Source organism: Cynocephalus volans, chromosome 1, assembly GCF_027409185.1.
Source record: "Cynocephalus volans isolate mCynVol1 chromosome 1, mCynVol1.pri, whole genome shotgun sequence".
NCBI classification, from domain to species: domain Eukaryota; kingdom Metazoa; phylum Chordata; class Mammalia; order Dermoptera; family Cynocephalidae; genus Cynocephalus; species Cynocephalus volans.
In genome coordinates, this window is record NC_084460.1 from 143,191,017 (window position 1) to 143,209,666 (window position 18,650).

Sequence of the window (18,650 nt, forward strand, 5' to 3'; positions counted from 1 at the left end):
GCACATCTATTTCCACCTCTGTCTAGGGGCGTCATATTGATAGCTTGAACTTGGCCATCATGAAGTAATCACACCAAAGAAATCAGCAAATGCTACTATGAAATTGGCTTTTTCTCAGACAACTGGTTGGTACACAATTACCAGCCCACTTCTAGCTATAACATACATAAACAAAAACTTACTGAAGTCTTTACTTTTTAATTGTGCAAAATAGGATTCTGAAACCAGAAAGTCTGAGAACCACTCAGCTCAGTGGTTATCTATGGAGTTAGAAAGCGTTATTAGGGAGAAAAGCAAAATGAAAAAGATGACATTTTTAGACACTCAATCCTATCAAGAAAATCTTTTGCAGAGATTCATACTAAGCTGCCTTCACCAAATGCCACCACTGCCATTCTCCCATGGGGCTCACTGTTGACCCAGTCTTTCCCCTAAGATCAGGAGAGCCTGGAATTGAATCATTCACTTCTTGAATTTGAAGAGCCCAAAAGTTGCTAGGAAGGGAGGGGCTGCCACCTCCTCTGGCAAACACCAAAGATCCATCAACTTGCTTCCCACAGCTACACATGGACCAAACACTGTAACTTTAAGGTACTGCTTGGAAAAGAATAACACAAGCCCAAGTTTTCTAGATAATGAATTCTAACTCCAGCAAGTGGGATAAGAGGTTCATGACACAAATATATTTGTATTAGGCCAAATCAACCACCAGAACACCAAGATCTGATACTTTTACCAAATGCTTGGAGGCAATTTAAGTATGGAAGAAGCTCCAGAGCCAGCCCCTTTTCTTCCTGCTCTTTGATGCCAGCCTGTGTGTCTTTTATCACTATTTAATATGGTGTGAAGAATGGCAGTGTGCTGATGCTCCCTCATCTCAACAGAGCTCCCAGGGAAAGAAAAGGCTGAAATTAAAAAAAAAAAAAAAAAAAAAAAGGATCTCCATTAAAGAATTCAATACGGAGTAGATTATTTATTTGTTAATTTATTTGTTTGGCAGCTGGTCAGTATGGGGATCCAAACCCTTGACCTTGGTGTTATAACACTGTGCCCTAACCAACTGAGCCACCAGAGTTGATTATTTTGCAGAATCATATCTTCCTGCTTCGTGACATGTTGGAAACACAAATCTTAGGGCTTTTTCACTTCCACTGCATAGAGGTCTGATCGCTTCTGTCTAAAAATGGGGATTTGCTGGTGTATTTCAGCCAACTTCTTCAGGTCTGCAAAAACAGAAAAGTGCACTATTAATAATTTGCAACTCCTCACTAACCAAGGAGATTTTTTTCCCCAAACTGTAAAAACCACCAGAGTCTCAGCAAGTAACTCAGTAACACAGGCCTTGTCTAGGTGCAAGACGGCCTGGCACTGGACCTGGAGTCACTGTAAACCAAACCAAGAAAACTCAAGCTTAGCTGCAGCCCGCAGGGATTGGTTGGAGAACCAGACCCTAGAATATCCTCAAGGATAAATGAGGAGGGGTGTGAAGGAGCTCTTCCAGGTGACAGGGCTTTCATAGTTATGAAATCTGGCCTCAGAGCAATAGGAACCCACAGACCTAAACTGTGCTGGGCAAATCTTACCTATGTCTGAATACACGATCGTTTCTTCAGTTCCAGCTTTGGCTAGGACTTCTCCCCTGAAAAAGATTCAGGGGAGAATAAGTGGATTCACTGATGTTTGGTGATATTCAAGATCTCTATGTTTTTCCTCCCCATCTTTCTCACAGGCCAAAGGGGAAAGAATCTGAGACTGAAAACAAGAAGGTAGGGGTATAAATTCCTGTTTGATCATTTAAGGAGCCACAGGACCTTATGGCAAGTCATCTGGAGTCTCCATTTTCTAATCTATAAAGTAGAAATAAGAGCTTCGTGAGGGTGTAGTGAGAAAATTATGGAGTATATTTTGTAAACTGCTAGGAAATAGTCATTATTCTATAATTATAAACATCTGGGACTAGAGCTACCTATAACCAACAGGAGGCTCCGTCCTGTCCCCACATAAGCACACTTCCGTGAGACCCCTTCATAAGCTGTCTACATCTGCTCTGGCCCACCCGGGCTGCTAACCCACCTGAGGGGATGAGGCTGAGTCTGGGCAGGTCTGCTGGGATCTCTGCCCATGTGCCTGCGATCCTTGGATCCTAAGTTAATAGGTTTCAGTTTCAGATTTCAGGGAAAGATTTCAACTTGTGGGATCTGGGTAGAAGTGGTAGGAGACCAACACGCTGGCAGGAGCCCCACACTAGGAAACAGCAATACTCTTGTAGGGGAAGGCTGAGCTGGAAAACGATCTCCAGGGCTTAGTCTCTTGGCCCAGAGTAGGGGTTCAAAAACAGGTCTACTGAAATGGAAGTTCTCCAAAGTCATCTGACATAACAAACAAACTGATATAATAACTGGTTCCGCTTACCAAATAAACAGACTTTTGGCACAAATGAGCTATAAACACCACCATTAATGCTGTTTAACTGAATTCCTTTCTGTTCTTTTCTAATTTTTCTCATTCTTGCCCATTTTCCCTGGCATTCAAAGATCTTTATGTTAACCCTAGGCACCCTCAAACCCTGCAGAAGGAAAAATGAAGGCAAATCATATACAACCACCTAGTTTCAGAAGCAGCCAGCTTGATCAGTAACAGAGTCCCCAGGAGAACTGGCTATGCAGCAGAGCTGCCCGAGAGGCAGAGACCAGGACGCCTATCACTAGCAACCAGACAGAAGAACTTGAAGCAAGTTCAAGAACATTTTCAAGGCAACTTAACCTTTCCAGTCCTCAATGCCCTCAAACCCTAATGGGCAGGAGAATCACTGAGAATCTGTCACTAGTCATCTCTTCCAAGGCCTCCCCATCACATGTATTGAATTCTGGGTCCTATAAAGTCAGAAGAGAGAACCTTGTGGGACCCTGTAGTGATATTTAACTCTTCTCAGTCTTAACACTGGTATACTTATTCAGAAATTGCAGAAGTACATACAGAAAAGTAGGCTGGCCGGTTACCTCAGCTGGTTAGAGCACAGCCTTATAACACCAAAGTAACAGGTTCAGATCCCTGTATTGGCCAGCTGCCAAATAATAACATCAACAACAAAATCAAAAAAGTAATATAAAAAACATCCAAGTTCTGAAGTCAAAAGTCCTGGATCCAACACTAGTTGTAGCCACTTTATCTCTGTGAACTGCAACTCTACCATTAAGTCCCTGAGAGTTCAAAATGAGATTGTGTGTGTGAAACTGCAATGAAAACTACAAATACAGACCATAAAGTGTGCATGAGTTTGTTAACGTATGACTGTACGTGCGTCTGACCAGACTTACATGCCAGTTTCACTGACTAATAAAATGCTTTACCCTTTTGCAGGGGAAAGGATCATAGTTTCCCTTACTGAACCCATCCTCCCCGTTCCTCTAATCATTATGTTGGGAGCTAAGTCCTCACCCTGTAACTCATTCTTGCCCTACAACCATTCATCCAGCCTAAATTAACCAAAAGCCAAGAGTTCGGAAGCCTCCTTTACTAAAATCACTTGCCCATCAGAGCTGCCCTGTTTCCCCATGTGATCCAAGTCTGACTGACAATGAAGGTCACTTAGAAACTGAGCAGAGGGCTACGGCCAAGCACTCAATAAGGAGAGCAGAATGCTTTCTCACATGGTTTTCTAGTGGAAGTTTCTCTCAGAGAGAGAGAGGCAGAAACCGGGCAGGACACGGGGAAACACAAGTGAGAGGTGGGGGAGGGGCTGGCCAGGAACCAGGCAACCCGCCTGCCCAGGTGCCTTTGCTCAAGCTCCCACTGAGCCTGTCCTCACAAGGCCTCACTCACCAAGGATTCACCACAGTGCTGTGTCCCCAGGCAACATAGGAGGCTTTGTCATCCCGGGCAGGAGAGGCTGTGGCCACATACACCTGATTGTCAACAGCCCTGTAGGCAATGGACAGAAAAGAGTTAAATCATACATTATAGACCTGCAACATTTTTCTATCCCAAGTGTACAGATCCTTCTTCTAAAAAACAGGAGAGTACAGGCTGACGTGGATGTGGAAGGAAGCCAAAGCCACAGAACCCACTCTTCAGAAAGTACCTTATTGCATAAGCCAGTGGCTCTCAACTAGGGGCAATTTTGCCCATCAGACATGCCAATGTCTGGAGAACTTTTTGATTGTCATGACTAAAGGGTTGCTACTGGCATCTAACAGGTAGAGGCCTGGGATGCTGCTAAACATGCTACAGTGCATAGGATAGCCCCCCTCCAACAAAGAGTTATCTAGTCCAAAATGTCAATAATGTCACTGTTGAGAAACCCTGACATAAGCAAATCTGTAACATAAAAGAGCAGAGTGTCTGTTTTAAGCAAGTCAAGATAGCCAGAATGGAGTGGCTTGCTGGGACAATATACCTTGCAGGGCTCCATGGAACTTCCATACCAATGCAGGCAGTCTTGCCATCTTAAATTAGACAAGAATTTCAAGTGGCAGCCCAGGTCTACCAATCCACCTCACCAGGGAGCCTTCTGGACTCAACCAACAGACCCATGTTATGTTATCCCAGTATTGCCCAAGCTTTTCTTGCTTTAGACAAGACCATACATTTATTAATATTCATGAAAGCATCATAAACCCTGACACTATCTTCTACCCTGCGGCCAGCCAAACACCTTTTTCCCTTCCAATAAAAATTACCATCATTTCTAGAAGTGAGAACAGTGGCTACCTCTGGGCAGAGAGAGGAGTACTGATTGGGAAGAGGTACAAAAGGGAGCATTCTAGACGGGTGGGAATGTCTATATGTTGACCTTGGTGGGAGGTGAGTACATATATAAAAATTCACTGACCTGTATGTTTAAAATCAGTGTGCTTTTCCATAAGTATATTATAGTTCAATTTTTAAAAATTTTAATGAAGAAAACTATCATCTCTGACCAGCGTTTCATGGTTTGCTGAGCACTTTATACACACACACACACACACACACACACACACACACACACACACAGTCACACTCCCTTTCCCTCTCATGTTACATCCACCTCTGCTATTTGCCCTTTACCACCCATCGGCCTTAGAGGACAAAGGAAAAAGCCACTGTGACATGCCAAAGATACTTATGCAAATCCCTGGATTTATTGGTCAGAAGAACAGGGGGTTATAATGAGTTTCTTGGCAAAGTATCACTGGGACTTGCAGGACGGTGTGGAGGATGGGGTAGGATAAGCACCCTAATCTGAATGGCACAGAGTCAGCCAGGTGAAGACCACAAATCTCTCTCAAGGGCTGTCAGGCTAAAATAACCCCAGCCTTTTCCTTGGCTCATGGGCTCTGAGCACATAAACTCTGTGGGTCTCAATTTCTCCATAAAGGTTTCTGGCAACTGTCTCAAGAAAGACCAATCTCTATCTAACCACAGAAAAATAAAATCACTGCCCACTTGATGAAGGGAAAGCTCTTGAAAATGTAAACACCACAGTCCCAAAAATCCATGAGACCGGTACTGTGGCTTCTGAGAAGAAGGTGCCCAGCAGTGGAAGCTTTCCCTGTAGATGCATCATTTCTAATTGCATCTGGATGCCTGGGCATCCGGAGTTGGGGCAGAATTCTATATCAGTAAGGCTGGTACTTCCACCAAACCAGAAATCTTTCCACAAAGAGGAAACACTGCGATGCTTGAAGGTATAGTTCCCTTCTTACCGGCTTCGCTGGAGCAACTCCCAGTGGGCTGGTCCGGTGGTCAAATTGAAAGCTCCAGGATATACCAACAGCTGGCAGCCTTGGGCAGAGAAAGCCGAAGAACAGGATGCAGGTGAACAACCAACAACCGGACTCTCCTTCTGTTCCTTACCCAGCAGAGAACAAATTCAAACTTTCCCAAGTGTTAAAAAATGCCAGCCAAGTCAGCATCAGCAGCATTAAGATATGGCTCTAAATTCCTTTAGAGACACACACACAAAACACATCTTAACACAGAAGAAAACTGGTATCGATGACTGAAATCACAACATGACTTCGCTTAAAAAAAAGTGGTGAACTGTCATTCACATTTCTCTCAGCACAATATGGTCAGCTCCCCATGACCAAAGACCATGTTCTGTAATTCTTTTCAACTGAAATTAGGGGCAGTGTAGTTGCTGTAATGCTTTTTAAGAAGGCTCAACAAAGATTGTTAATCCCTGAGCCCACGTGCCCCCACCTTAGGTTCTCTTATTCAAACTTTATTAGGATGTCAGCTCCATGAGTACAGAAATTTATGGGCTTTATCACTTCCAAGTCCTCAGTGTCAACTCATTTCCACCCACTTCACTTTGTTAAGTGATGGTCGAATCAGAAGTAGCTTCAGCAGTCTCATAAGGATGCTAATATTTGTTGAGTACCACACGAGGGGCTCTATAAGTTTTCACTCCTTAATCCTTATACTATTCCTATGAGGAAACTGAGAACCATACTGCTCTAGAGGTTAAATGGTTTACCCAAAGTATTATGCCAATTAAGGGAAAGAGTCAGAACCAGAACCCATATCATCTGACTGGGCTCAGTGCTCTTCCTAGACACTAGCACACTTCTTGTCTGGACCAAAATGTCACTGACTACATTTCTACTGTATCCAACATCTAGGGCTACGGAGTGGTGAAATCCCTAAGAGCGTAGAACATTTCCACATTTCTACTGGACTCCAAGTGACTCTTTCCAAACACATTAACAAGAAGGGCTCCAAGAGTAGAGAAGACATTTAGGAGCATGGCTCTTGTTTTAGCTACACAGTACGTTAAATTACAATTACCAAAAAACCCCACCATCTATACCAGCAAAAGTCTGAAAGGGCAGATGGAGGTAGAGGGGCTGGAAGTGGAGAGATTAAGATCCCTCCTCTAGCGCCTTTCTGACTAAGGGCTCCCTCCACCCAACAGAGACCACCCCAGAACCAAACTGCCAAGTACCTACGTAACACAACTGTGGCTCTGCCTCACCTCTCTGTGCGTAGATCTGTGCAAGCTCTGCAAAGCGGATGTCATAGCAGATGCCCAGGCCCACTCTGCAGTAAGCTGTTTCCAAATAGAAAATGTACAATGAAGAGTTCGCCTCCTGTAGCATGGTGTGGCAGGGAAAAGCCTCCATGACTTACTGATCACAAAACACTGACAGGGATAAATTAACACAGAACCTATAGATGGAGACAATTTATAAACTCGTTCCTACTTGGACTTCATCTCATAAAGATATCATTTATTTCAGCAGCGTAGAGATGAGAAATCCATTCTAATTGCATGCTTATTATCTAAGTGGGAAGTGTTCAATCACGGCTAAGAAGAACACAGTAGAAGCTATCATAGCAGGCTATGACCAAATGAAAGAGCAAAATCACGTTAAACCCTTAGTTCTCCATTCAGCCCAAGCTTTCTAGATCTCTGACTATTCTCCTCCTTTCTCACCTCGAGTCTTTCAGTCAGATTATGAGAAGAAGTTGAAGAGACACATAAAAGAAAAAGAAAGGAATACCTGATCCTCTTCTATTGGGATGACTAAATGAGGCAAACTTATCTGGTACGTACGAGTATCAAATGTGGAGAAACTATCACCCGGACTCAGTGTTTTAGATTCTTGAAATGTAATTTTCCCAGGAACATCAATGTCAAACAGATGGATCTGTATCACAAATAATTAATTTGGTTACCGCTTTTCTAGCAGGGTTCATGGTGGTAATGACAGACATCTTTCCAAGGGCAGATATGGGAGGTGCTCTCAAATCAGCTATACACGTAGCACCCCCACCCTACCCATAATCAACATCACAAACTGATGGACATCTTAACAAAACAAATCCTACCACAGGAAACTGGAAAAATGATGTTGCAGGTTTTACAACTCTTATTTTCTATATGGTGTGCAAATCAACATCCAGGCTTTTCAATGGGAAGTAATTAATGTGCTGCTTTTTTACTCAATATAAATGCTAAATGAAGACTTCTCAGAATCAAACTGACAAATTGGCAGGAGAGGTGGGGAGTGGGTACTTAAAAATAGGTAAAAATTTTGCAAACCAAATTAAGCAAGGTATAAGAAGAATAATGCATCACTTCCAAATTGGATTTATTCAGGGAATGCAAATGTGGTTAAACATTAGAAAACCAATCAATGTTATTTACCACAATAACAAAATAAAGGAGAAAAATCTTATAATCATCTTAAAAGATACATAATGAGCATGTGGTAAACTTCTACAAACAATCATGATTTAAAAAACAAGACAAAACAGAGAACTCTTCTAGGAAGGGATCATTTAAAATCTGATAAAGAGTATTTGCAAAAAACCTAAGCAAACATCATACTTGATTGTGAAATGTCACATACGAGATTGGGAACAAGACAAGGACACCTGCTATTCAACGTTATATCAGAGAACCTAAATAGAGTGACAAGGCAAAAGAAAACAGTAAAAAGTATAAGGATTGGAAAGGAAAAAAAAAATCTGTTATTATTCTCAGATGATATAATTGTGTACCTAGAAACTAAAAGGATAAAAATCTACAGATAAACTATTAGAATTAATGAGTGAGTTTAGCAAGGTTGCTATGTACAGGGTCAATATTTTAAAAACTAGTTGTATTTCTATATATAAGCAAGAGATAGAAAATGAAAGAGCGACAAAAAACACCAATGAGGAACAAATCTAACAAATGATATACAAGACTGTACCCAGAAAATGATAAAAAGAAACTGAGAGAAATTAAAGAAAGCCTAATAAATAAAGGGATATATATACCACATTCATGAACCGGAAAATAGTACTGAAAAGATCAAAGAGATTAGTTAACAGTCCAGTGCTGGTTCTTCTTCCTGCAATGGCACACTAACTCTTATGAGACCAAGTCTCATGACTAATAACTATGTACAAAATGAAAGGGACAACTCCTTAAAGCACTGAAGAATGACCAAAAGCAGGCAAAACCTGAAAGGAAGTCAACACATAGAAGAAATGGGTAGCTGTAGGTGAGTTTTCCATTTGTTTACAGCTTCTAGCCTGAAGCGAAGCCCCAGTTGCTGTTATGAGTGGAGATGGAAACTAGCTGCAATCACACCACCTTGAAGAACTAGAGGATGGAGTTTTTAGTAGTTAGAGACTCAGGGGGGGAAGTCCTGAAAAGGAGTAAGCCAAAGAGAGAGAGCCCTAAATTCTATATATAAAATCTGTCCAGATCTCTGGCTGACCACTGAATTAAATATGAGAGGGACAGCCTGCAAGCAGCCCAGCTAAGGCTAAACAACTCTGGACAGAACAAAGCAGCTAAAATTGCTGCCCACCTTGCAAGGAGATAAAAGTTTGGTGTGTGAGTATAGCCAAGTTAACTATCTGTACAAACAAAAATATTCAACACTTTTTGGAGGAGAATGTACTAGAATCTAGAATCTCTACAACATAATCCAATGTACAATCCTACATTACTAGACACACAAACAGAAAGGTAATGCAAACTCAAAAAGAAAAAAGTGATCAAAAAGACACAGACCCTGACATGATGCAGATGTGACAATTACCGAAGACTATAAATCAGCTATTAAAATTAAACTCAAGCATGTACAAAAAAATACATTCTCAGAAATATCAGTACAGAAATAAAAACTACAAAGAAAAGCAGATGGATATTTTAGAAATGAAAAATTCAATACATAAATTTTAAAAAATTTCTCTGGATTGGCTTACAGGGGATTAGAGATGACAGAAGAATCAATGAACCTGATAAATCAACAGAAATCATCTAATCTGTACAACAGAGAGAAAAAAGATTAGAAAAACAAAAACCGAGAAGGACAAACACAAAGAAAACCACATCTAGGCACATCAGAGTCACAATACTAAAAAGGAAAGATTACAAAAAAATCTTGAAAGCAGGAAGAGAAAAACAACAAATTACATACAGGAGAAAAACAATACAAATTACTACTGACTTCTAACAGGGAAAAAAAAAGAGGCTAGAAGACAATTGGTAGGAAAAAACGAAAAACTGTCGAATCAGAATTCTACTTCCAGCTAAAATATCTTTTGAGAAAGAAAGCAAAGTAAAGATATATTCATAAATAAAATCTAACAGAATTCCTTGCTAGCAGATCCTCATTACAAAATGCCAAAGGAGATCCTACTATCTGAAGAAAAAGATACCAAATAGAACTAGGATCTTCACGAAGGATAGAAAAACACCACAAATGGTAAATATTCGGTAAGTATAAAGATCTTTTTTCCCCTCTTAATTTCTTTAAAATACATATGATTACTTAAATCAAAAAAGTGATTTTGTGGGATTTATAACATATGTGCATGGAATACATATGACAATCATAACATAAAGAATGAGGGGTAGGAAATAGACCTATATGATTGCAAGGTTCTTAAATTCCACATGAAGTGAAACAATATTAACTCTACATAGACTGTGAGAAGTTAAGAATGCATATTACAATCCCCAGAGCAACAACTGAAAAAAAAAAAAAAGCAAAGATGTATATCTAAAAAACAAATACATAAATTAAAATGAAATTCTAAAAAATATTCAATGAATCCAAAAGAATGTAGAAAAGAGAAATAAAGGGAAAAAAAGTAAAACATCTGTACACCTAAGTCCAACCATATTAATAATTACATTAAATATAAATGGGCTAACCATTCCAGTTAAAAGGCAGAGATTGTCAGAATGAATAAAAAAGTAAGACCGAACCATACACTGTCTACAAGAGAACTATTTAAAATATAAAGATACCTATAGGTTGAAAATAAAAGAGTAAAAAAACATGTACCAGGTAAACAGTAAGCATAAGTAGCCTGCAGTGGCTATAGTAATAGCAAAGATAAAGTAGACTTCAAGACAAGGTATATTATGATAAAAAAAAAAAAAGAGAGACATTTCATAATGATAAAGTGGCCAATTCATCAGGACAAATTAACAATCCTAAATATATATGCTTTTAATACTGCAAATATGTCATCTCTCCCCAAATTAATCTCTATATATCCAAGGATATCCAAAGCAAAATTTCTGTAGGCTGTTGCTTTGCAGAAATTGGCAGGCTGAGTCTAATATTTCCTAAAAAAATTCAAATGGCCAAGAATAGCCACCTGTGCCAATCAGTCAAAAGCCTGACATGTGTACAATATGATGAGAGGGACTAGCAGACTTCACAGCAAATTCTTAAGAGGCAATGAGACTTGCCACATTCCCTATTTACCTTTCTGTGCTTTACTAGTAAAGTTCCATCAGGCCCAAACACAGCACAGGTATTATATAATTTCCCAGCATCCTCTTCAGGGATGGAACCTTTCATTGAGAGAAGAAACAGGCACATAAAATGATAAGAAAAAGAATAAAAAACAATAGAGCAATTCTTTTGTGATAACTGGATAAAGGCTTGACAAATTATCACTTAGGTTCAACAATAAAATTTATTATTTTCTAAGGGTTATTTAATCATGTTTTTTTTGGTGTATTCTTGAATATGATCTTTCAGAGATAAACTACAAAGTGTAGATGAAATATAATTAGGTCAGACACCAAAGACAGGTTTAAAAAATAACTGAACTGTTCTTGAAATTTTGCCATGATCTTGCGCAACACTTAATCTGTAACATTAGAGCAAAATGAAGAATTTCCTGTTGCTCAGCTTAAATCAACCAGGCCCTGCAACAAAACTGTATGCCAAAATACCTTGAGATGAGAACGTTAAGTAACAAGCCTCTCCATCGCTGAATGCAGTTCCAACTCTATTCTTCCTTTGCCTTCATTTCCCAACTCTTATCCATTTCTAATCCTTAATATGTCAAAATACAGAAGTAATTTTATTTGCTATATTTACTGAACAGAGTTTTACTGTGCTTACTTTTAGCTCCCTTTTTAATTTTTTTGGTAGCTGATTGATATGGGGATCTGAACACTGGTGTTATCAATAGCTGGCTCTAACCAATTGAGCTAATTGGCCAACCCTATTGTGCTTATTTTTAATTGAAGCAAATAGAACATTTTAAAATTCATTTCAAAACTACAATAATAATGCTACCTTTACGTATGTGGATTCTATGAGAAATATTTTTCTCAGTCCTACATTGGTTTAACAAGACACATGGGATATGATTTCTTTCTACATTTCTACCTGCCCCTGTACCCTCATTCCTACTCCAAGGAAAGTCATTATCAGTTGGGTGTATGTTCTTCAACAGTATTTACCATGCCTTTACATACATAACTATCTATATATCTATATCTATATAAATATAGATATAGATATATAGATAGATATAGATATAGATATATACATATATATAGAAAGAGCTTTCTTTTGTGTGGGGGATTAATCTGAACAGGAATACTCTATTCATATCATGCTGAACTTGCTTTTTTTCCACTTAATGTGTCTTGAAGATCTTTCCACATACTACATATAGATCTACCTCATTCTCTTCAGTGGTTAAATTGTGTTCCACAGTTTAAATGTAACAACAAAAATCCTTCAGATGTTTTTAATGTTGAGGCCATTATACCTTGTGGATAGGAAGTTACCTCCAATGAGATATATGCCGCAATCCTTTGCTACTTCAGAAAGCTTCTGTGTGGATTCACCAGGAATTTTCTCTGCATATTCAGGAAAATATTTTGTTCCATATGGAGAATTAAAGCATTCCTAGAACAATGTTGGCAGAGAAAAAGGGGGAACAAACACACACCCAACCCATTTTAAAGTTCTGCTGTAAGAAGACATAGCTGCTGCTTCCAGCTCTGCTCTCACTTTAAGTGCAAAACACAGATAATAAGAAAAACACTCATACCCCAGAGCTAAAGAACCTGTGGCCACAGACAGGACTAGGCAGCTAGCCCAGGTAGGGCTAGAGGAGACAACTTATGTGAGAGCCTGTTCACCCTGGCAGAAGGCCAGACTCACTCCTGCCTCCAGTCTGTGGGAGAAGAAGTTCCCAAATTTGGGCACCCAGGCCCACCACAAATCGGGCTTATTCACATGACTTTGGGTGTTAGGATAAATCCATAAGCTCAAAATTATATTATTAACTATGTAAAGCAATAAAACCTGTATATCAAAAAACAGAAAGCTTTGAAAGCCACAGAGGTTAAAACATTTCTTCATCTGCAAAATGAACTTTTTCTAAGTTCCCTTCCGGCACTATCATTCTGATCCTACAAAGTCTACCTGGGGTTTGTCTGTCTTCAACAGTTCTATGACATATCAGAAAACAAAAAGCAAAAATTACTAGACTTCAACTCTAATTCATTTATTTTGCATTTAATGAGATCGCATATGTACCAGACACTGCACTAGGAAACTCAAGCCCAAAGATGGTCAGCTCATACAAGACGCATGTTAAGGTCCGTGAAGTGGGCATGTGCAGAATTCAGTGCTTTCACTCCTGGGCTTCATACTCTTACCCTCAGCAATGTAAACCAACAAGAAATCATGATTAGGTAACAAATGCAGGTGAGTCCCATGACTGGTGCCATAAGGAAGACTGGATTAACATTAAGATCTGAAGCTCCCTTGTTAAAGATTCCTGCTCCCTCACCACTTTTGTGATGGGCTGGAGCCTGACTAATACACAAGGTGGCCCTGAAAATTCTCCAGGCCATCTAGATAGGGTTAGCAAAGGACAGCTTTCTCCCCACAGCTTGGGGAGTGAGGGGTGTGCTATTTTGCTATTTGAAACAGTTCCACCCACTAATCCCCATAAGGCCTTTGGAAAACATGCCAGAAATGCCAGGAGATGTATGTCCTGACATCAGGGAACCCTTTATGGGACTTAACCCTGTACTTCAGACAACCAAATGTGCACAACCTTTAGGTGGTTCTGTTGTTAAAGAAACCACCTATGAAAAAGATGCAGAGTCCTATTGGCTTAAGATGCCACAGGCTTCCTAAATGTCTCTAAACAATTTTCAATCATTTAAAAAAAATGTTGGAGGCTTAGTGCTAAAACTAACATGTTCTGGTCCTATAAAGACCTGATTATATAAGGAACAAAATAAGTATCCAAGCAGTGAGTATCTTAGCCTTAGGTAAATACCACGACATACTAGGATTTTGGTTTCCTCATCTGAACCGAGTAGATGATCTAAAGTTAAAGACTTGTAACCATGTTGGCACATTCTATCGTAAAGACTTTTGCTAAGGCCATCTTCTAGACAAACATGGAAGAATTCTGGGGCTCCAAAGGACGTTGCTGGACTCCAGGACTCAAGAAAACAACCAGAGCTAGTAAACACTATTCTGCTGTGTCTATAGCACCTAGAAAGGGATGGCTGTCTCCATACTCACGGGCAGAGAAACTATTTTGGCTCCCTGCTTTGCTGCCTCCCGGACAAGGCTACAAGCTCGAGTAACATTATCTGCTTTGATGGAAGAAACTTGAAGCTGGATGAGGGCCAAGCGGAAAGCTGAGAACAAGGACAAAAGAACAGCTGTCAGATCTGACTGCTGAATTCAGACAACATCATCGTTCTCAAACAGAGGACAATTTTGTCTCCCAGGGGACATCTGGCAACATCTGAAGATATTTTTGTCACAATGGTGGTGTGCTACTGGCATCTAATGGATAGAAGCCAGGAATACTGCTACCCTACAATGCATACAACAGTTCCCCACAATGAAGAATTATCCAGTCCAAAATGTCAATGGTGCTGAGGGTTAGACATCCTGTGATAGAGCATCATCCATGGGCAAAGCCTGACGCCAGGCACAAGGATCTGAAGTGAAGTAGGCAGGGCCAGCTTCTCACTGTGTAGTATGGCGAATAAAATGAGAACATGGCTTGAAGTAAGGAGACTGGGTTTGGATACAGTCCTATCCGTTACTGTTTTATCTTGGGCCTCCCGTCTACCCCATATACAGATACATAGCATGTTCCCTTTGAAGTTGCTCACCCGCTGCAAATTGGGGCAATGGACCCATGGGGAGGGGAGATGCCTGTCTCAACTTCCCTACTACCAGCTGGAACACAGCACATCAGTCCAGTTACTGGCGGAGGGAAACCTGGCAGCCTGTAGGCTCTACACGTGCCTAGTCACAGACGGGGGTAGGGACCAGGCACCTGTGAAGGTCTGCACTCACCCCATGAATATTCCTGTACCCAAGAGAACACAACATTAAATAGCAAATAACACCATGAGAGATTGAGAGACACTGCAAGAAGGAAAAGCTAATAGCACTTTTTTCCTGCTATTTGAACAAGAGGCCTGGGCCCCCCAAATTATGTAGCCAACAAGATCTGTTCTCAACCTTGGAGCAAGGAGCTTATTCCTTCCTTGAGATAGTAGCTATACCCGACATTTGCTTTTCCCGTACTCTTTAAAAGAGTTTTCTCACCTTTCATTGGTAAATAATTCTTCCATGTTCAAGGTACTGTTACTGAAACCCCAAAGGTCTATTTGCTTGCCGCTCAACAGCCAATAATTGAGAGACAAGTATTGGTGGGAGGAGAGGCAGTCTTTAATCATGAAGCCAGCAGCCTTGGGAAATGGTAGACTCATCTCTCAAAGACCATCTCTGCTTTTCCCAGACTTGCCAAAGGGTTTTATAGGGACAGGTGGTAGGGGTCTGATTCATGCTGATCTAAGCAAGGATGTGCAGGCATAATCACAAAATTGCAGATTAACAACTAAGAACTTCTCGGGTGGGAGCTGATTCACGGTGACCATCCTCCATGAAGTCAAGTCACGGATTCAGTTCCTGTTAACCTCAAAAAGATCTAGTTAGTAAGCTAGTAAAGAATGGCCACCTGGGTTAATAATTTCTCTATAATTATTCTGTGTACCGTGTGAGCGAAAGTCATTATGTTCTAGCAGTCATGTGAATAAGAATCATTGTATTTTAATGTCCAGCTGCAAGCTAGGCAGTTCAAGTTACAAGAGTAAGAAAAAAAACTTTTTAATTTAGAAGTTTAACAAAATGGAGTCACTTCTGCTCAGCCTGTTACCATATTGGTGTGGTTTCTGTGTCCTGCCTGGCTCCTGACTGATACACAGTTCCTGCTTATGGTCTGATGGGAGGCTGCAGTAAAGGATCCAAAGCACATAGGAACTGGGGCCGGCCCGTGGCTCCCTCAGGAGAGTGTGGTGCTGATAACACCAAGGCCATGGGTTTGGATCCCATATAGGGATGGCTGGTTAGCTCACTGGGTGTGTGTGGTGCTAACATCACCAAGCCAAGGGTTAAGATCCTCTTACCGGTCATCTTTAAAAAAAAAAAAAACAAGGTACATCGGAACCCAAGAAGCTCTGCAAAACTTCAGGAATTATTTATTAGTAAGAGCCTGCTGTAACTTCCCTACCCCATATCTGCTCCAGAGTCTGAAAATCCCACCATCAGAGAGCTCTCTCTCTGGGTGTCTGCTGTAATGGTGCAAACATTTCCAGAAGAAGCTACACTGTCAGACCCTGGCCTTTGATGAAGGCCTGTATGGCTCAGGGTTAACCTAAAAGTAGGGAAAACCTGGATGTTCCCGTTCCTTGGTCTATCCTAAATATAATGAGAAAAGCTAAATTTAACCCTTAATGCAGCTTGCTACTTTCTGAATCTGGAGGAAAGCAAAGGAAACAAACAAGAAATAAAAGCTGGGATTGCTTTGAGGCAAACAGATACTTTGAGCTGCCACCAAAACATCACAGAAACCCAGTAAAGGTCTCCCCTGTAACTCAGGTGGGCTTAGTATCTGCTTTCTATAGTGAGAAAGATAAAGCTCACTATGACTATGTTGATGGCTTCCTCTCTCTCCTATCCCACCCACAAGAACAGGGGTCCTGAACCAGGCTTGGGACTGCCTGACATTCTGCAAATCATCCACAGAGGTGCAGCAGCAGGGAAATTCCACCATTGGGAAGTTCCTGGATGCTGAGCATGAGATAATAGTCACTTCATCTCCTCATCTGTAAAACGAAGATACAATGACTTTTAAGGTCCCTAGGTGCCCTAATATTCATTGTAACCTAACAATGAAAGTTTTACGAAGGGGGAAAAAAAAGAATAAAATACCTTAAGTGAAGGGACCAACATGGCAATAACATTTAAAGGAATGTGCCAGATAATCTTTACATATATAATCATCTGTGATGTATTAACATCATTTTATAGATGAGGAACAAGAGGCTTGCAGGGAGAATTGCCCTGTTAGCCCAAATAGGTGGAGTGGTGTTGATAACATCAAGGTCTAGGGTTCGATCCCTGTACCCGCCAGCCGCCAAAAAACAAAAAATAAAAAAGAGGCTTGCAGCGGCAAAGTTGCACCAAGTCACACAACAATGCAGAGCAATAACAGTCCAAGTTAAAATCCGGAACTGTAACATGAGATGGGTAAGGAAGAACCCCCTGGGCACCTTTTTCGTTTGCTTTGTGTGAGGTTGGGGGTGGGGAGAAGGCGGGGTGGCACGTGACTCGAAAATACCCGAGAGTCAGATCTCCACCGCACTCAGCCCACACCGCGGAGAACCACAAGTCCATCAGTCTCTGCAGTGCAGCATGCAGGAGGAGCACGGCGCGGGCCCTGGTGGCTGGGCAATCGCGGCCCCGCCGGCCATCCCAAGCCTGGAATCCCTGGAGTGCCCTGAGCCGCCCGCGCCGCCCTCGCCATTCGAGCCCCGAGCCCCAAGGACACCCGCGTCAGGGGAGGCCTCGGGCGCGGCGGGGACGTGGGGCGAAGGGGTGAGCCGCCTGGTCCTCCGCCAGCGCCACACAAAGCCTCCCCTCCTGCCCAAGCTCGGGCTGTCGCTCCGGGCTTCGCCACTTACTGGCCATGGCGCTCCCAGGAAGTGCCATCTGCGGCGCAGGCGGAGCTCCGGTGCCTCGGAGGACGTTGACGCCGCGAGAAGCGGGGCCAAGCCGCGCGTCGGTGGGCGGGGCCGAGGCTCTGCCCCGCCTCGCCTCTGGGCCAACAGGTTGGGAGGGGGTGGGGTCTGCACTCCTGCTCGCCTGGAACACTCGCCAAGCGCCTCCTGTTTGCACTGGCAGGAACCAACGAGAAACGGTGAATTACCACGCGGTCGGGAAAGAAGAATGCCTCGAAATGCAAAGGGACGAGGAGGGGGCGGCCTAAGTCAAGGTGTTGTGCTGGTAAATGTTTAACAACCGTGTTCCCCGGGGTGGAGAAGCCGTGATGTGTAGCGTTTGCCGATCCTCAGCAAAAGGACTGAACTTCTTGCTGGTTGGATCGCCTTTGTGGCCAGAGTAATACCATATTCTGACTGGCGTGAGCTATTTTGACAAGTCGCTGTGACGGTGATGGAATGACGCTGGTTGGTTTAAGCACGCAAGACGTGGTAGGATCTGACTACAAGGCTGCTACATAAGGGGGAAGAGGGAAAGAGACGCTGAGAGTTTAAATACAACAAATCAGTCCTCTGATATACTGAAATCTGTTTGCTAATATTCTGTTTTAGGACATCTGCATTTATATTTATCAGATTGCTTTGTGTGTTTGATCCTTGTCAGACTTACGGATCAAAAATCATTAATTAAATGAATTTTAAAACTTACCTTTTAAAAATGTTCTGGAATAGTTTATGTTGAGAGGGGTCCTGGCTTTTAAAAGAACACTCTAAAAACATTTTGGGGACAATAAGGGACATTTAAATACGAACTAGATATTTGATGAAAAACTATGAATTACTCTGTGTGTGATAT

General features: G+C 41.6%; 1 protein-coding gene across 1 annotated transcript; it reads right to left on the reverse strand.

Moving 5' to 3' along the window:
* Positions 1–965: 965 nt before the first annotated feature.
* NIT2 (nitrilase family member 2) lies at positions 966–17,955 on the reverse strand. The gene is made up of 10 exons (XM_063097052.1): positions 17,759–17,955; positions 14,295–14,413; positions 12,533–12,653; positions 11,208–11,296; positions 7,541–7,634; positions 6,959–7,033; positions 5,685–5,763; positions 3,823–3,921; positions 1,584–1,639; positions 966–1,223 (listed from the first exon to the last, which is right to left on the reverse strand). The coding sequence occupies exons 1-10, from the start codon at positions 17,784–17,786 to the stop codon at positions 1,132–1,134; spliced, it is 852 nt and encodes a 283-aa protein (XP_062953122.1). The 5' UTR covers positions 17,787–17,955; the 3' UTR covers positions 966–1,131.
* Positions 17,956–18,650: the final 695 nt, after the last annotated feature.